The following is a 13,720-nucleotide window of genomic DNA, read 5'->3' on the forward strand; positions in this document are numbered from 1 at the left end:
TCTTCCAGGCTGTGCACCCCGGGTCCTCTGTTGAGGGATGACTGTGCTATGTCACAGGTGAGTGCCGTCCTCCCAGGGCAGTTCTGGGCTGCTGGGCTGTGTTGGGAGGCTCCCAGTCTGCTCAAATGATGGCTGAATGGGGCTCTGTTAATTCACACTGCTCCCCCTTCCCAGCTCTGGGACATTCAGCTGAGGTTGCAGGGAAGGCTAATGTCCACGCCCAGTTTTGTGGTGTGTGCCTGTTATTTGAAGCACTTCCGTCACACTGGGTTGTCTGGGGCAGCTCTGGGCTATGGGGCTGGCGATGGGCAGGAGTGTTTCCTGTCCACCAGGATGGTGGCTGTGAGCGGACACCCCCCTTTTCTTGGGAAGTTGTGTTGTTTAGTGAATTTTCTCAGCCACTGGATTATTGCCTTTTGTCTCAGAGCTCTCTTAGTTCTGCTCTTGACTTGACGTGCCCAAATTTCAATTCTTTGAAGCTTTCTGTATTGAGCTTCTTAGAGTAATTGTTTTAGAAAAAGCAAAAAGGATTTAAAAAAAAAAAAAAAAAAAAAAAAAAAAAAAAACGGCCCTCCTCAGAGATCTAATGGGTTATTGAAATGCTAATAGACAAAGCAACCAGGGCCATTAAGGAAAGGTGCACAGGGCAGAGAGATCAGCTTTGCTTCGGGATTTGCATATGCGCCTCAAGGCCTGATCTCCGCCCTTCCCCTTTCTGTGTTCACCAGAACTCCAAAAATCCTCTGCTTTTATTTTGGAGTTTTTCGTGTTGTTTTTTTTCTATGCCTGTCTCCTCTCTGCTGGGCTGGCTGCTCTCAGAGTCTCTGGTGTCTGGTCTCAGTCTATCTATGGTTGGAGTTTGAATCAGTAGAATGAGTTTCCGATAAGAGCAGCCACTGCAATTCTCCCTTCTCCTTCCCGGAGCTGACAGCCCCTCCTCCCCCGGGACTGAGCCTGGCAGGGAGGGGCGCGGGTCCCCTGGCCGCAAAAACTTACAGATTTCGCTGATCTCAGCAGTTCCACGTTTTCATGAGTGTTGTATGAAGTATGCCCAAAGACAGATTGCTCTGTGGTGTCCAGTCCACGCAGTTCCTGGCTTTTTACCTACTTTCCTGGAGGAGTAACTAAAACATACAGCTCAGCAGTCTGCCATCTTGCCCCGCCCAGCTCAATTCCTCTCCTTTTATATCTGATAGCAAGACATATTCATTTCACCTTTTAATTCTTCTTTCACTCAATCTTTCAACAAACACTGAGAAGTTATCATTGGGTTTCACTGTTTTAATGTGCTAAAAACACAAAGACAAAAGACTCAGACCTTGCTCTCCAGAAACTCACTGTCTACTGGGAGATAAACCAGGTAACAATTATGATTAAAGGTAACAAGTGATATGCCAGAGATAAGCCATGAGAACACGTCACAATGACATTCAATCCAGGCTTTTTTGGTATGTAATTTCACAAAGTGCAGGGAAGGAGATCACAGATGACTTCCCAGGCGCGATGGAAGGTGCTTAAGGTGAGTCCTCAAGGATGAGTATAGTCATTTAAACAAAAATGGACGGTATTCCATCCTGAAAGATAACAGAAGTATAGAAAAACCTGGTGCTTTTGATTAAGTAGATGATTAAGACAGTTGTAGATGGGGCAGGAGAGCTAGCCAGGAGCAGATAACAAATTGTACTCTCCAGTTAGTTACCTCTAAGGTCAATTCATCAGGGGCTCGAGCAGTGTACCTCTTGATAACATGGGCAGCACCAACGGCAGGAGTATTGATGGAGGATTCCTCATGAACTAAAAGGTGGTTTCCCTTATTGTCAATCTAAAACAAAGAGCATGTACCAGGAGATGGTTAAAGAGATGGGACTTGCAAAGGTGTCTCTGACCATACAGAAGAGACAATTCAATTTGATTTAAGGAGACACTGGCCCAAACAGTCTGTGAGGAAAAAAGAAAAACCTCCACCACTTACTGAATGCTTAATATATGCCAGCTGTTTGTGCTGTGTATGTGACATATAGGATTAATTTAATCTCCACCTAACTCTAAAAAGATAAATATTATCATTATCATCATTCAAACGTGAACACGCTAAGCTAAAAGAGGTTATGTAATTTAGGAGAGATTAAATAATTTGTCCAAGACCACAGAGCCAATAATGGAAGAGTCAAGATCTGCATGCAAGTCTGCCTGCAAGTTCTATGTTCTTTCTACTTTCTTTCATAACTCCCTAATTTCTGTTGGCAGGAGAGAAGTAAATAATTAATATAATTCTTCATATGCAAATAAAGAACAAATATCTAACATATTTACTGGATAATGATTTCACACAAAACTTATTCCTAAACCAGACCTTTTAAATGGTTAATCATCACTTGTACCTAAATAACTGAAAAATATTTTCACTTAAGTCAACTGAAACTACATGTGATGCTTTACCTCCTAAATGTATACATTAATACAATAAACATCGAAACAAAGGTATCAATTTACATTCATTAAATATATTCAAATTAGCTTCCTAGTTATCAAAGAAAGAACAGATTTGAGATGAAAAATATTTTAACATATTTCCTGTGTCATGGGTCTATTCTCCCAGAAGATGAGAATAAACCCTATTAACAGCTACCAAAATTCCCCATATTAAATTAAAAATTAGATTCCTTAAGTAGACAGATTAAAAAAAAAACTTTAATAAAAGGTGAATTAGGCAGTACCTCCATCCACGTCAGGGCAGGCCCACAGTTGATCTTGTTGCCAGCAATGGCTGAAAGGCGGGACAGGTAAGCCATGAGCATTTGAGTGACGGACTAAAGAGAAAGAGAAAGAAGTTGTGGTAACTCAGAGTGAAGAGCAGGAACTGGTGTAAACTGATCGTTTCTGGGGAGAAAAGTCTGTGGACTTGTAGGCTAAATTTTAATAGCTACAGAGCACAGAGGCTTCCATGACCTGAAGCTATGGGCACTTTCATAGTAACTTAGTCTGCGTCTCATGAAGAGCTTAACTGTTAACTCTTTTATCACCAGGGTTATACTAGACCTTCTAATTTTATGTCATTAAAAATGAAAAGAGACCGTTATAGCAGATAGATATTCGAGTTTTCTACCCAGCTTCCCCCTGCTACCCTGAAGCCCTTATTCCCAGGACCTGCTCTGATCTTCCACACGTGGCTGTGGCAGGACAGTCATGTGCACATGTGACCACACACACCGTGGCCCAGGGGACTGGAGGTGACCAAACCATAGCTGGGCCACTCAAGAGCTAATCCAAGAATGAGGAATTATGGTACAAAATTCCAGCTCAATCTGCTATTCTCTTAAAAGGAAGAGATAAAAGTTTGGGATTATTAGCAGTGGCCATGTTTTGAGGCCATCTCAGAGACAAAAATGAAACAGATAGGCAGAGATGGGAAATAGAGAGAGAGAGAGAAAGCCTCCAAGGTTCTCCATGACACAAAAGAATCTGGGCTTCTATGACAACCTTGAGACCCTCCTGCAGTTCTGGCATGACTGATGATAATAGTATGCAGACAACAATTTCTACTTTGTCGCACTCACTAAATTGTCTTGGAATAAATTATGTATCTGAAATGATTTCTCCTCAGAACTTAGACAATATCCCTGTACTATTTTCAAGCATCCATCGTAGCCGATTAAGAGGGCAATACCAATACAATTCTTATTTCTTTGAGAAAAATTGTTTTCTTGCTCTCTGGAAGCTTTTAGGGTTTTCTCTTTATGTTTTGGGGTTCTGAAATTTCACTACAATGTTTCTAGGAATGTGAGTATTTTGCACTTAATGTGGCCTTTTAATCAGGAAACATGGCTTTCTTTGGTTCTAAAGAATTCTCTTCTATTAATTTTAAATTACTTCCTTCCATCTACTTTCTCCTCCTATAACTTCCATGAGAAGTTATAGGAACTTCTGGATCTAGTCTCCACGATTCCCAAGTATTCACTCATAATTCTTATCTTTTTGTCCACTTGGGGAACTATATTCTTGTAAATTACTGGCTTGATCTTCCTGCTCTCTAATTCTCTTTTCAAAGGTGTCAATTTTGTATGCAGTCCACCTATTAAGGTTTGTTATTACTGAAATTACCTTAATTTAAATAATCATATTTTCATTTCTAAGAGCGCTATTTCATTTATACAAAAACTATTCTTATTTCATAGGTATGATAACCTCCCTTTCCCTCTATATTCCTGAAAGCCTTCTCCTGTTTGCTCTATTTTCTCAGTTATTTTGCTTATTCAATTTGGTGCCTCTCCTTCCCATTATTCTTTTATTCAATTATTTAGTGATACTTGGTTCTGCATTCATTTCTGTGTTTAAGATTTTTAGTTTACCTGTCTCCTACAGTAATCCTCTTAGGCATATTTTTAGGGTACATTTTCTTTCCCTTATAAATTTTATCCCATCTATTTCAAAGATGCCTCACAATTTTTGATTCCTTGATAGTACTTTTTGTCTCTCATATTACAAAGACTCTCCTCCCTTTCATATTTAAAAAAAATATTTTATATTTTTACTAGAAATTTTTGGCAGGAGTGAAGGTAGGTGCATCCACCATCATAAACTAATCAAATAGCACTGTTGCTTTAATGTATATTTCTATGATTATAACTGAGGTGAAACTTTTCCCATATTTTTGCTTCTGTATTTTATATCCTTGTTGGAGAACAGTCTGCTCATACACAATACCCATTTATATATTATGATACAAGATTTTTTTCTCCTTATAAAATTAGACATTAAATCTACTTTAAATACACTACATAGAATTACTAATTTTCAGTTCCAAAATAGTTAAGTAACTCCAGGAATCACCCTGAGTGCTCAATAAAGCTTTTATTTATATTAGACAAAAATTTCTGCAAATTCATACATAGTGATTACTTCTTCCAGTACTCAATGCTTACCTCAGGACTCTCCTTTAGGGCATCAGAACGGGGGAGCTCTGAGAGCTGGGAAAATCGTCGATCATAGATACATAGATGAAGATGTTTATCAAGTACCCGAAAATCTTCATAACTTCGTTTAACAATCCAACTTTTGCCCTATAGGTAGGGAAAAAATCCTATAATTCATCTTTATTGGAAAATGCTTATGAATCAGGCCTTATTCTATAATGGTGTTTTATTCATGAGAGTTCACATGTCCTAATGAGATACTTCTACTAACTCTACTAAATAGTTAACCTCCAAACACTCTAGTAAGTTGCATTACATTGACAAGTCAATAACGTCAATTCAAGTCCTTGACCCATTTTTAATTGGTTGTTTTCTCTTTCTGTTGAATTGTAGAAGTTCTTCACATATTATGGATAGTAAACCCTTAACAGATATACGGTCAGCAATGATTTTCTCCCATTTTTTCAGGTATCTGAAAGAAAGTGAAAACTTTCCTGACAATGTCCTTTGACATAAAAAAGTTAATTATTTTGATGAAGTCCATTTTATCTATTTTTTTCTTTTATTGCCTGTTGTCCTAGTTTGCTAATGCTGCAGAATGCAAAACACCAGAGACGGATTGGCTTTTATAAAACGGGGGTTTATTTTGCTACACAGTTACAGTCTTAAGGCCACAAAGCGTCCAAGGTAACACACCAGCAATCGGGTACCTTCACCGGAGGACGGCCAGTGGCGTCCGGAAAACCTCTGTTAGCTGGGAAGGCATGTGGCTGGCGTCTGCTCCAAAGTTCTGGTTTCAAAATGGCTTTCTCCCAGGACGTTCCTCTCTAGCAAGCTTGCTCCTCTTCAAAACGTCACTCACAGCTGCACTGAGTTCCCTCTCTTTGAGTCAGCACGTTTATATGGCTCCACTGATCAAGGCCCACCCTGAATGGGTAGGGCCACGCCTCCATGGAAATATCCCATCAGTTATCATCTACAGTTGGGTGGGGCGTATCTCCATGCAAACAACCTAATTCAAATGTTCCAACTTAATCCCCACTATTCTGTCTGCCCCAAAAGATTGCATCAAAGAATATGGCTTTTTCTGGGGGACATAATACATTCAAACCGGCACATCAGTACTTTTTGTTTTTTATCTTATCTAAGAAATCACTGCCAAACCCATTCATCCAAAGAAGATACACACATGGCCAATCAGCACAAGAAAAGATGCATAATATCACTGGTCATTAGGGAAATGCTAAAAAAAATAAAAAATAGTAATAAATAAAAAGCCAGTTTCACCAAAAATGCCCTGATAAAGCAGTAAAAATTATTCATTTTTAAAAACTGCCACCTTGAAGATTTTTATTTTTAATAGCATGTGTGACTTATGTTGCTTATGGAAGTAAAGTTGTCTCAGGGAAAAGCACTCACACACTTGTGTTTGAGCTGACAGCTGAACTAGGTATTTTTGTTTGTTCTGTTTTGTTTCTTATGGAAAAGCAGTTTTACTTCAAAGACAAATTATGGTTATTCAGACTTGGATATCTGGCAGACATGTCTCAAAAATGAGTAAAGTGAACCTGTCACTTCAAGGAAAATAACTTACAGTATTTGTGGTTGATGACAAAATTCGTATTTTAAGCAAACATTAGAATTTCAGAAAACCTGTATCCACCACTGTGAGACTGACAGCTTCCCAATATGTGAAGACTTTTCTGACGAGATTAGTGGTGATATAATGAATGTTACTTTCTACTATTACATATTAAAATGTGCCAACATTTGGAAATCGGCATAACTTGGTGAACCAAAACTTCTCAAATGACCAATGTGTGATGTTACAAATTCTTATATGGGGAAAGATCCATTCAAACTACACAACAAATCAATGAATTTCAATGTAACAGAGGACAAAAAGCTCAATGATAAGATTTCAGATTCCATATTATAAATAATCTTTAAGAATCTACTTGTGGCTGAGTTTTAAAGCAATTCCAAAGAATAATATCAATGACTACTTGAAAAGGCTAATAAATACTCCTGTCCTTTCCAACTACATATCTTTGTGAGACCAGATTCTTTCAACATATTTTAACAAAAAGTATCTCATAACAGACGGAATGCAAAATCAGATATGATAAACCAAGTCTTCTATTAAGCCAGATATTAATGAAATTTGTAAAAATGTAAACCAATGCTGCATTTATCACTGAATTTTTTGTATGAGAAAATATAGTAATTTTTCATAAAAATGTGTCATTTTATTAAGTAATGTTTTTACTATCTTTAAATATATTAACAAATAAATATTTAAAAATTTGTTTCAGCTTTAATTTCGAATATGGTAAATGTCAATAGATAAAAGGACCCTTAAAAACAAAAGTTCTTTACAATCCTAAATAATTTTTAAGCTTATAAAAGAGATCTAAGATCAAAATGTGTGAGAACTGCTACTTTAAGGTATATATTTAAGAAATGGCTTTTTAAATGGTAGGAATATAAATCTTCAGCTGCCAAAGAGAATACGCCAAATTGTTTCCAAAGTAAATGAGAGCTTCTCTTGTTTTACATATTCATCAGCACTTGCAATGGTGAGACTTGCTAATTTCTGTAATTGAGAAGATATAAAATGGTGTCTCAGTGTGGTCTTAATGTGAAATAAAAATTAAATTTAATTTGAAATTTATGAAGTGATGCTGACCTCTATTAGTAATCATGTGTTACTAATGATAACAAATAATCATTAAGTTATTAATAAAGTTTTCATAAATTTAATGACTTCTTTGTGAAGTCTGTTCTTGCCTTTTGCCTATTCTTCTTTTGCTTTGTTGAGTTCATGTTTACTGTTAGTAGTTTCTTCAAATATATATATACTGAATAATGCTAATCATTGCTTATATACAGACAGTCCTCACTTTGCACAGTTCCAATATACATGAATTTCAGTTAAATAACACTAACACCCCTGAAAACATGGTACAAATTTTAGTTACTTTGATATCTGAGTTGTGAGTAATTGCATAAAGTACAAACACTGCAACTGGCTCTTCAGCTGACAAATCAGTACTTAAATAACAGACACATAAATCCTGATCATTGACCAGTTATGTCAGCTCCAAAGTCTGTGGGTGACTGGACAATGTATATTTGTTATTCACATAGCAAAGTATGTAGTTGTGCTTCCTAGTGATAAAACCTCATGTCAATTTATTAAAAATGGGTAACCAAATGAAGAAATGGCCAAAACAGATGAAAATGCAGCAAAGAACCAAAGAATGGTAAAACCGGAAGTGAAACATGAATCAAACGTAAATGGAGTAATAGAAGAAACCACTGATTCTGGAAATGTTAACACTGCTACTATCGAAGAGAATCTAGACTGATGGCCAGAGGAATTTAGTGAAGGCAAACTTCTCAGGATAAATGAAGAAACTAGTTGTGACAAACAGGATGAAGATATCCCAGAGGAAGTGATGCCAACAAAAACACATTAAAATAACTCACAGAGTGCTTGCATGATCTACTTCTAAGGTATGATCCCTGGTACAAAGAGTTAACAACAGAGTGGTATATGAGTAAAACTACCTACTGCATACTATGGACTATATTTAATAGGCATACTTTACGAGTACCACACTAATACTAGGGATAAATAATTCTGGGGTAATAAGAGCTTTAGGGTATTTTCGGTTATGATAATTGTTTAAAATTTAAAGTGAGGATGACTGTACACCTAAATGAAGATGGTGTGAGATATTGATTGTTAATCTTGGGCAGAATATATTCTATGTGAAATCAGGAAACTCCTACTCAATAAGTCAAACCCTCAATCTTGAAATTCGCTCTTGGGAAACTTATGGCTGTAAAGGGGAGGCTGAGCCTACCTATAATTATGCCTAAGAGTCACTTCCAGAGAACCTCTTTTGTTGCTCAGATGTGGGCTTTCTCTCTCTAAGTCCAACTCTGCAAATAAATTCATTATCCTACCCGCTACATGGGATATGACTCCCAGAGGAGTGAGTTTCCCTGGCAATGTGGGACACAACTCCCAGGAATGAGCCTGGTCCTGGCACTGAGGGATTGAAAATGCCTTCTTGACCAAAAGGGGTAAAAGAAAGGTAACAAAATAAGGTTACAGAGGTTAAAAGATTTCACATAGAGTTGAGAGACTATCCTGGAAGTTACTCTTAGGTAAGCTCCAGCTAGAGATCCCAAATGGCCACAGTATGCCAAGCCCTAACTAACTGTAGTCCCAAAATACCTAGGTCCCTATCTGAGAATCTATAAAAGTTTCACCCACTAAGTTTATTTCTCAGAAACTTAAATCCTCCAGAGTGTTTCCATGCCAGATAAGGCACCAAACCCAGAGGCAACAGCCTCTTCAAGAACATCAACCAGATGCATTCCCCTTCCCCATAATGTCAACACTCCTTTTCAATATGAACAAGTTAGGTTGATCACTGCCTAGATATCCCTGAAGATTGAGACAGTGATCAAATAAGAGAGAGGGGTAGCAACTGACAAGATAGGATTTAACAAAAGATTACGAATACTGAATCTTTATATAATTTTTTTTTAGTCTCAAGGGTATTAGAATAGCTAGAAGGAAATAACTGAAATGGTACAACTGTAACCCACAACATTTTTTGAAATTTGCTCTATAATTACTTGTTAAATCATACTTTGAAAGCTATCACTTTTCCGTATTTATGTTATATTACATAATAAGGAAATAAGTGAAATTGTGGAATTGTAACCCTTAACATTCTTTGAAATTTGTTCCATAACTACTTGTTAAACAGTACTTTGACAGTTATCACTTTTCTGTATAAATGATATATTTCACAATAAAAATGTTGAAAAAAATAACTCCACAGAGACATTTCACAACATTGAAAGCACAACGGGTAAAATGATGGAAGATGATCTGAAGTTAGAAAGAAGTCTAACAATTAGCCAAGGCAGAGAAAAGAAGCTCTTTCTGTATTATAGCTCATACAATGAGAAGAAGGCAAACACTGTTCACTCTATTCATGATAATTTTTTTTACAAAGAAATAAAATACTTTTTCAATTACAGCTCAACTAAATATTGGTTTTTGTCTTTTTCATTCTCTATACATTTATAAACAACAGGAGAGAGTTTTTAATGATTGGAAAACTTTTTTTTGGCCATTTTTTTTGTGGCTTTATAAAAAATTATTTTTTGTTATGTATGTTTTCAAAAGAATTTGTTTCCCTACCACAATTATTAGATAACCACACCACCAACAGCAGCAAAGTTTGTGGAGCTACATTGATGGTGGTGAGTTCACTGGGTATTTCCAGTGTCCTGAAGGTTGCAAAAAGGGGAAAAAAAGGAAAAGAAAAAATACTCCAAGGAAAACCAAAACCTGTGATGACTGGGATAAGAAATCACATGACAGCTTATGTTTTTTTCTCTTATTGTTAGCTGCAGGTGTGTTTCAGCAGGACCAAGAACAATCTGACATGTGAAAACCAACTCTTCGTACCAACTCCAGGACCTCAGTGGCACCCCAGCTGCTCGTCAGCAGCAGTCAGCCTCTGGCAGGGCCCCAGCACACACACAGCACTAACACATTCAAGTGCATCATCTCCTTTCTAGTCTTTGTCCAGAACCCTTTTGACTGCATCCAACTGAAATGTTAGCAATGTCTCAGAAAGTCCCGAATACTGCAGGCACAAAGAGTTGTTCTCACTTCCACAAGCTATCTAATCTCCAATGGAAAACAGGCCTACAAAGCTTTTTCATTGATAAGACCCTTGAAGGAAAGTAAAGGGTGTGGTTTCCCCACATTCCAAAGCTTTAGCTAGCTAGAAACTGAGACAATTTCCTCCCTACTTACAAACTTTGCATAGGAGACTGCTTTTTCAGTGGCCTCTGAATACTATGACTAGCTGTTAGTGTTACAGAGGTCAGAGTACCAGACAGTTGAAGAGGGCTGAACCTGACACAATATACATTCGACCTGGCCTCAAGGCCTAGACAAACTGGTGGCAAGCACTGAGGCGTCATCAGAACCCAAAACCAAGAGATTCATCAAACTAAAGCAAATTCTCCTACACTTCTTTGACCTCCATCCTGTTACACAGATCATTTTTACAGTTCCATACAACAACACAAAAAGTGAGTACTATCGAGAGAGAAGCTCTTAAAAGGTACCAGGGAGTAGAAAATTCTCACTAAAAAGAAACAGAAAGCATACCCAGTGACTACAGCAACATTAGATATTCTGTTATGGACAGAACAATCACTTCAGAGTTCTGAAGGACATTTCTATTAAAACCAGAATTCAATATCCAGCCAAAGTATTAATCAAGTATAATAGTAATATTATGATATTTTCATACTTGCAAGACCTCAGTTTATACTTTATGGTCACTTTATTAGTTTGCCAGGGCTTCTATAACAAAATAACACAGATGGGCTGGCTTAACCACCAGGACTGTATTGGCTTGCAGTTTTGGAGGCAGGTCTCAGCAGGGCATGCTTTCTCTGAAGTCCACAGCACTAAGGTGCTGGCCTGTCAGCACTCCATCTCTGCCTCCACCCATGCCGCCAGCCTCTCTCTGTCTCCCCTGTGGCTTACACCACTACAGTGTCCAATTTCCTCTGCTTACAAGGTCTCCAGGTACTGGATTAGGGCCTACCCTGATTTAGTTTGGTAAGTCCACACCCACAGGACCAGGGGTTAGGATGTCAACATGTTTTGAGGGGGTAGAGGGGGATGATTCAATCCACCACAGTAACATAGATGGAAAATATTTATTCTTATAAAACAAAAAGAAGAATCCATAAAAAGGTCAATGGGGTTTCCAAAACCTGCAGGAATGGAGTACAATGCAGAAATTAATGCAATCCATTTGAGACTTCTTGTACCAGTAACATAACATTGCATTCTCTATGGATCTAATCACAGATTAAGTAATTTGCTCAAAATCTCACACAGGTACGCGGAAGAACAGAAAAGAAAGTAAGTGTCCCAAGACTTCTGCTTTCCAGTTCAACAAATACAGATCCTGGAAGTCATAACTCCTGTCCTCACAACAATAAAAAAGGTAAAAAAATAATAATAATAATAAATTAAAAATCAACAAATCTTCTTAGATCCATTAGAAAAAAGAGGTCACAAAGCAAACCCCCGCCTCCAAAACAAAAGATAGGAAGGTATGGAGACTCACAGCTTACCAGCACAAACTGCCGCTGGATCCAGCATCTGACAGGGGTCCTTAAGACTGCACTAGCCTGAGACATAAAGACCCCTGGAGGCCCAGTATTGGGGAAAGGGGCCCACACTATATTGAGTTTTACCACCAGATTATCACTGTGAAGGTGGAAGAAAAATCCCCCCTTGCTCCCAGCAGAGGAAGGGGGGAAAAAAGCTGTTTCAAATACGTCCAGAGCACTCTATCCTTAACGATGGCCTACCCTTAAAGGAAACTATTTTATCACAGCCCATTCGGTATGGGGGGGATGGGAAATGCCCAATTCCAGGCCCCTTAGCCTTCTATGTGGGGGAAAGAATGCCCAACACCAGCTCCCTCTGTTTCTTTCTCTTTAAAGATTGAAAAGTAAAAGCTGAGAAACACCTCTGAAGGTCATAGCTGAGGGGCACAAACTGACTAAAAACCTGAGATCTAATCCTAAGATTAGAGAATGCTTCCCTTCCCAATAAACCTTAACACACATCAAGAGAGCTCCTGTGATAAGAGGAGCACAGCTAGAAGAAACTGCTAGGCTCTGCTCCTATTTAAGAGTCCCTTGGGAAACTCAAAGACAATAAGGGAGACAAAAATACAGACACCAGAGAATATTTTAGCCTCTGATATCTACAGCTTCACCGAACAGTAAATGCAGTCTAACTCAAAGTTGAGTGAACATAAAACCTTATTTCAGTTCCTTTTACCCAATACATCATGTCTGGCTTTCAACAAAAGTTACAAGGCATACCAAAAAACAAAAAAAAAAAGTCTGAAGAGACAAAGTAAGCATCAGAACCAGACTCAGGTATGGCAGAGATTTTGGAATTATAAAACTGGGAATTTAAAATCACTAAGATTAATACAACAGGGGCTCTAACAGAAAAAGTGGACAACATGCAAGAAAAGATGGGAATGTACATTGAGATATGGAAACTCTAAGAAAGAATCAAAAGTAAATGCTAGAAATAAAACACTCTTAACAGAATTAAAAAAACATCTTCAATAGGTTTATCAGCAGACTAGATATGGCCAAGGAAAGAATCAGTGTTTCAAGACATGTCGGTAGAAACTTCCCAAACTAAGAGGCAAAGAGAAAAAAGATTAAAAATGATGAAACAGAACATCCAAGAATTGAGGGACAACTGAAAAAGGCGTAACATTTACATAATGGGAAAAACTGAAGGCAAAGAGACAAGGAACAGAAGAAATATTTGAAGAATTTATGGCTTAAATTTCCAAAACTACTGCCAGACACCAAACCACAGATCCAGGAAGCTCAGAGACCATCTAGCAGAATAAATACCAAAAAAATCTATTCCTAGACATATCATATTCAAACTGTAGAAAATCAAAGACAAAGAGAAAGTCTTGAAAGAAACCAGAGGAAAACAACACCTTACCTATAGACGAACAAGGATAAGAATTACATCGGGGTTTTCTTCAGAAACTATGAAAGCAAGAAAAGAACGGGGTGAAATATTTAAAGTGTTGAAAAATAAAAAAGCTCAACTACCTAGAATTCTGTATGCAGCAAAATTATTCTTCAAAAGAGAAGTAAAGACTTCAATCAAACAAAAAGAGGGAATTTGTCAATCA

At 37.6% G+C, this 13,720-nt stretch overlaps 1 protein-coding gene across 4 annotated transcripts in view; it reads right to left on the minus strand.

Annotated features, from left to right (window-relative positions):
* ARHGAP32 (Rho GTPase activating protein 32) overlaps positions 1-13,720 on the minus strand; it is a 403,775-nt gene that overhangs the window by 123,499 nt on the left and 266,556 nt on the right. For all 4 annotated transcript variants that reach the window (XM_037841944.1, XM_037841946.1, XM_037841947.1 and 1 more), the window contains exons 6-8: positions 4,923-5,060; positions 2,718-2,810; positions 1,700-1,822 (exon numbers count right to left, since the gene is read on the minus strand). In XM_037841944.1, the coding sequence (XP_037697872.1) occupies positions 1,700-1,822; positions 2,718-2,810; positions 4,923-5,060 (354 nt within the window). The remainder of the gene's footprint in view (positions 1-1,699; positions 1,823-2,717; positions 2,811-4,922; positions 5,061-13,720) is intronic.

Source organism: Choloepus didactylus, chromosome 6 (assembly GCF_015220235.1).
Source record: "Choloepus didactylus isolate mChoDid1 chromosome 6, mChoDid1.pri, whole genome shotgun sequence".
Classification (NCBI taxonomy): Eukaryota; Metazoa; Chordata; class Mammalia; order Pilosa; family Megalonychidae; genus Choloepus; species Choloepus didactylus.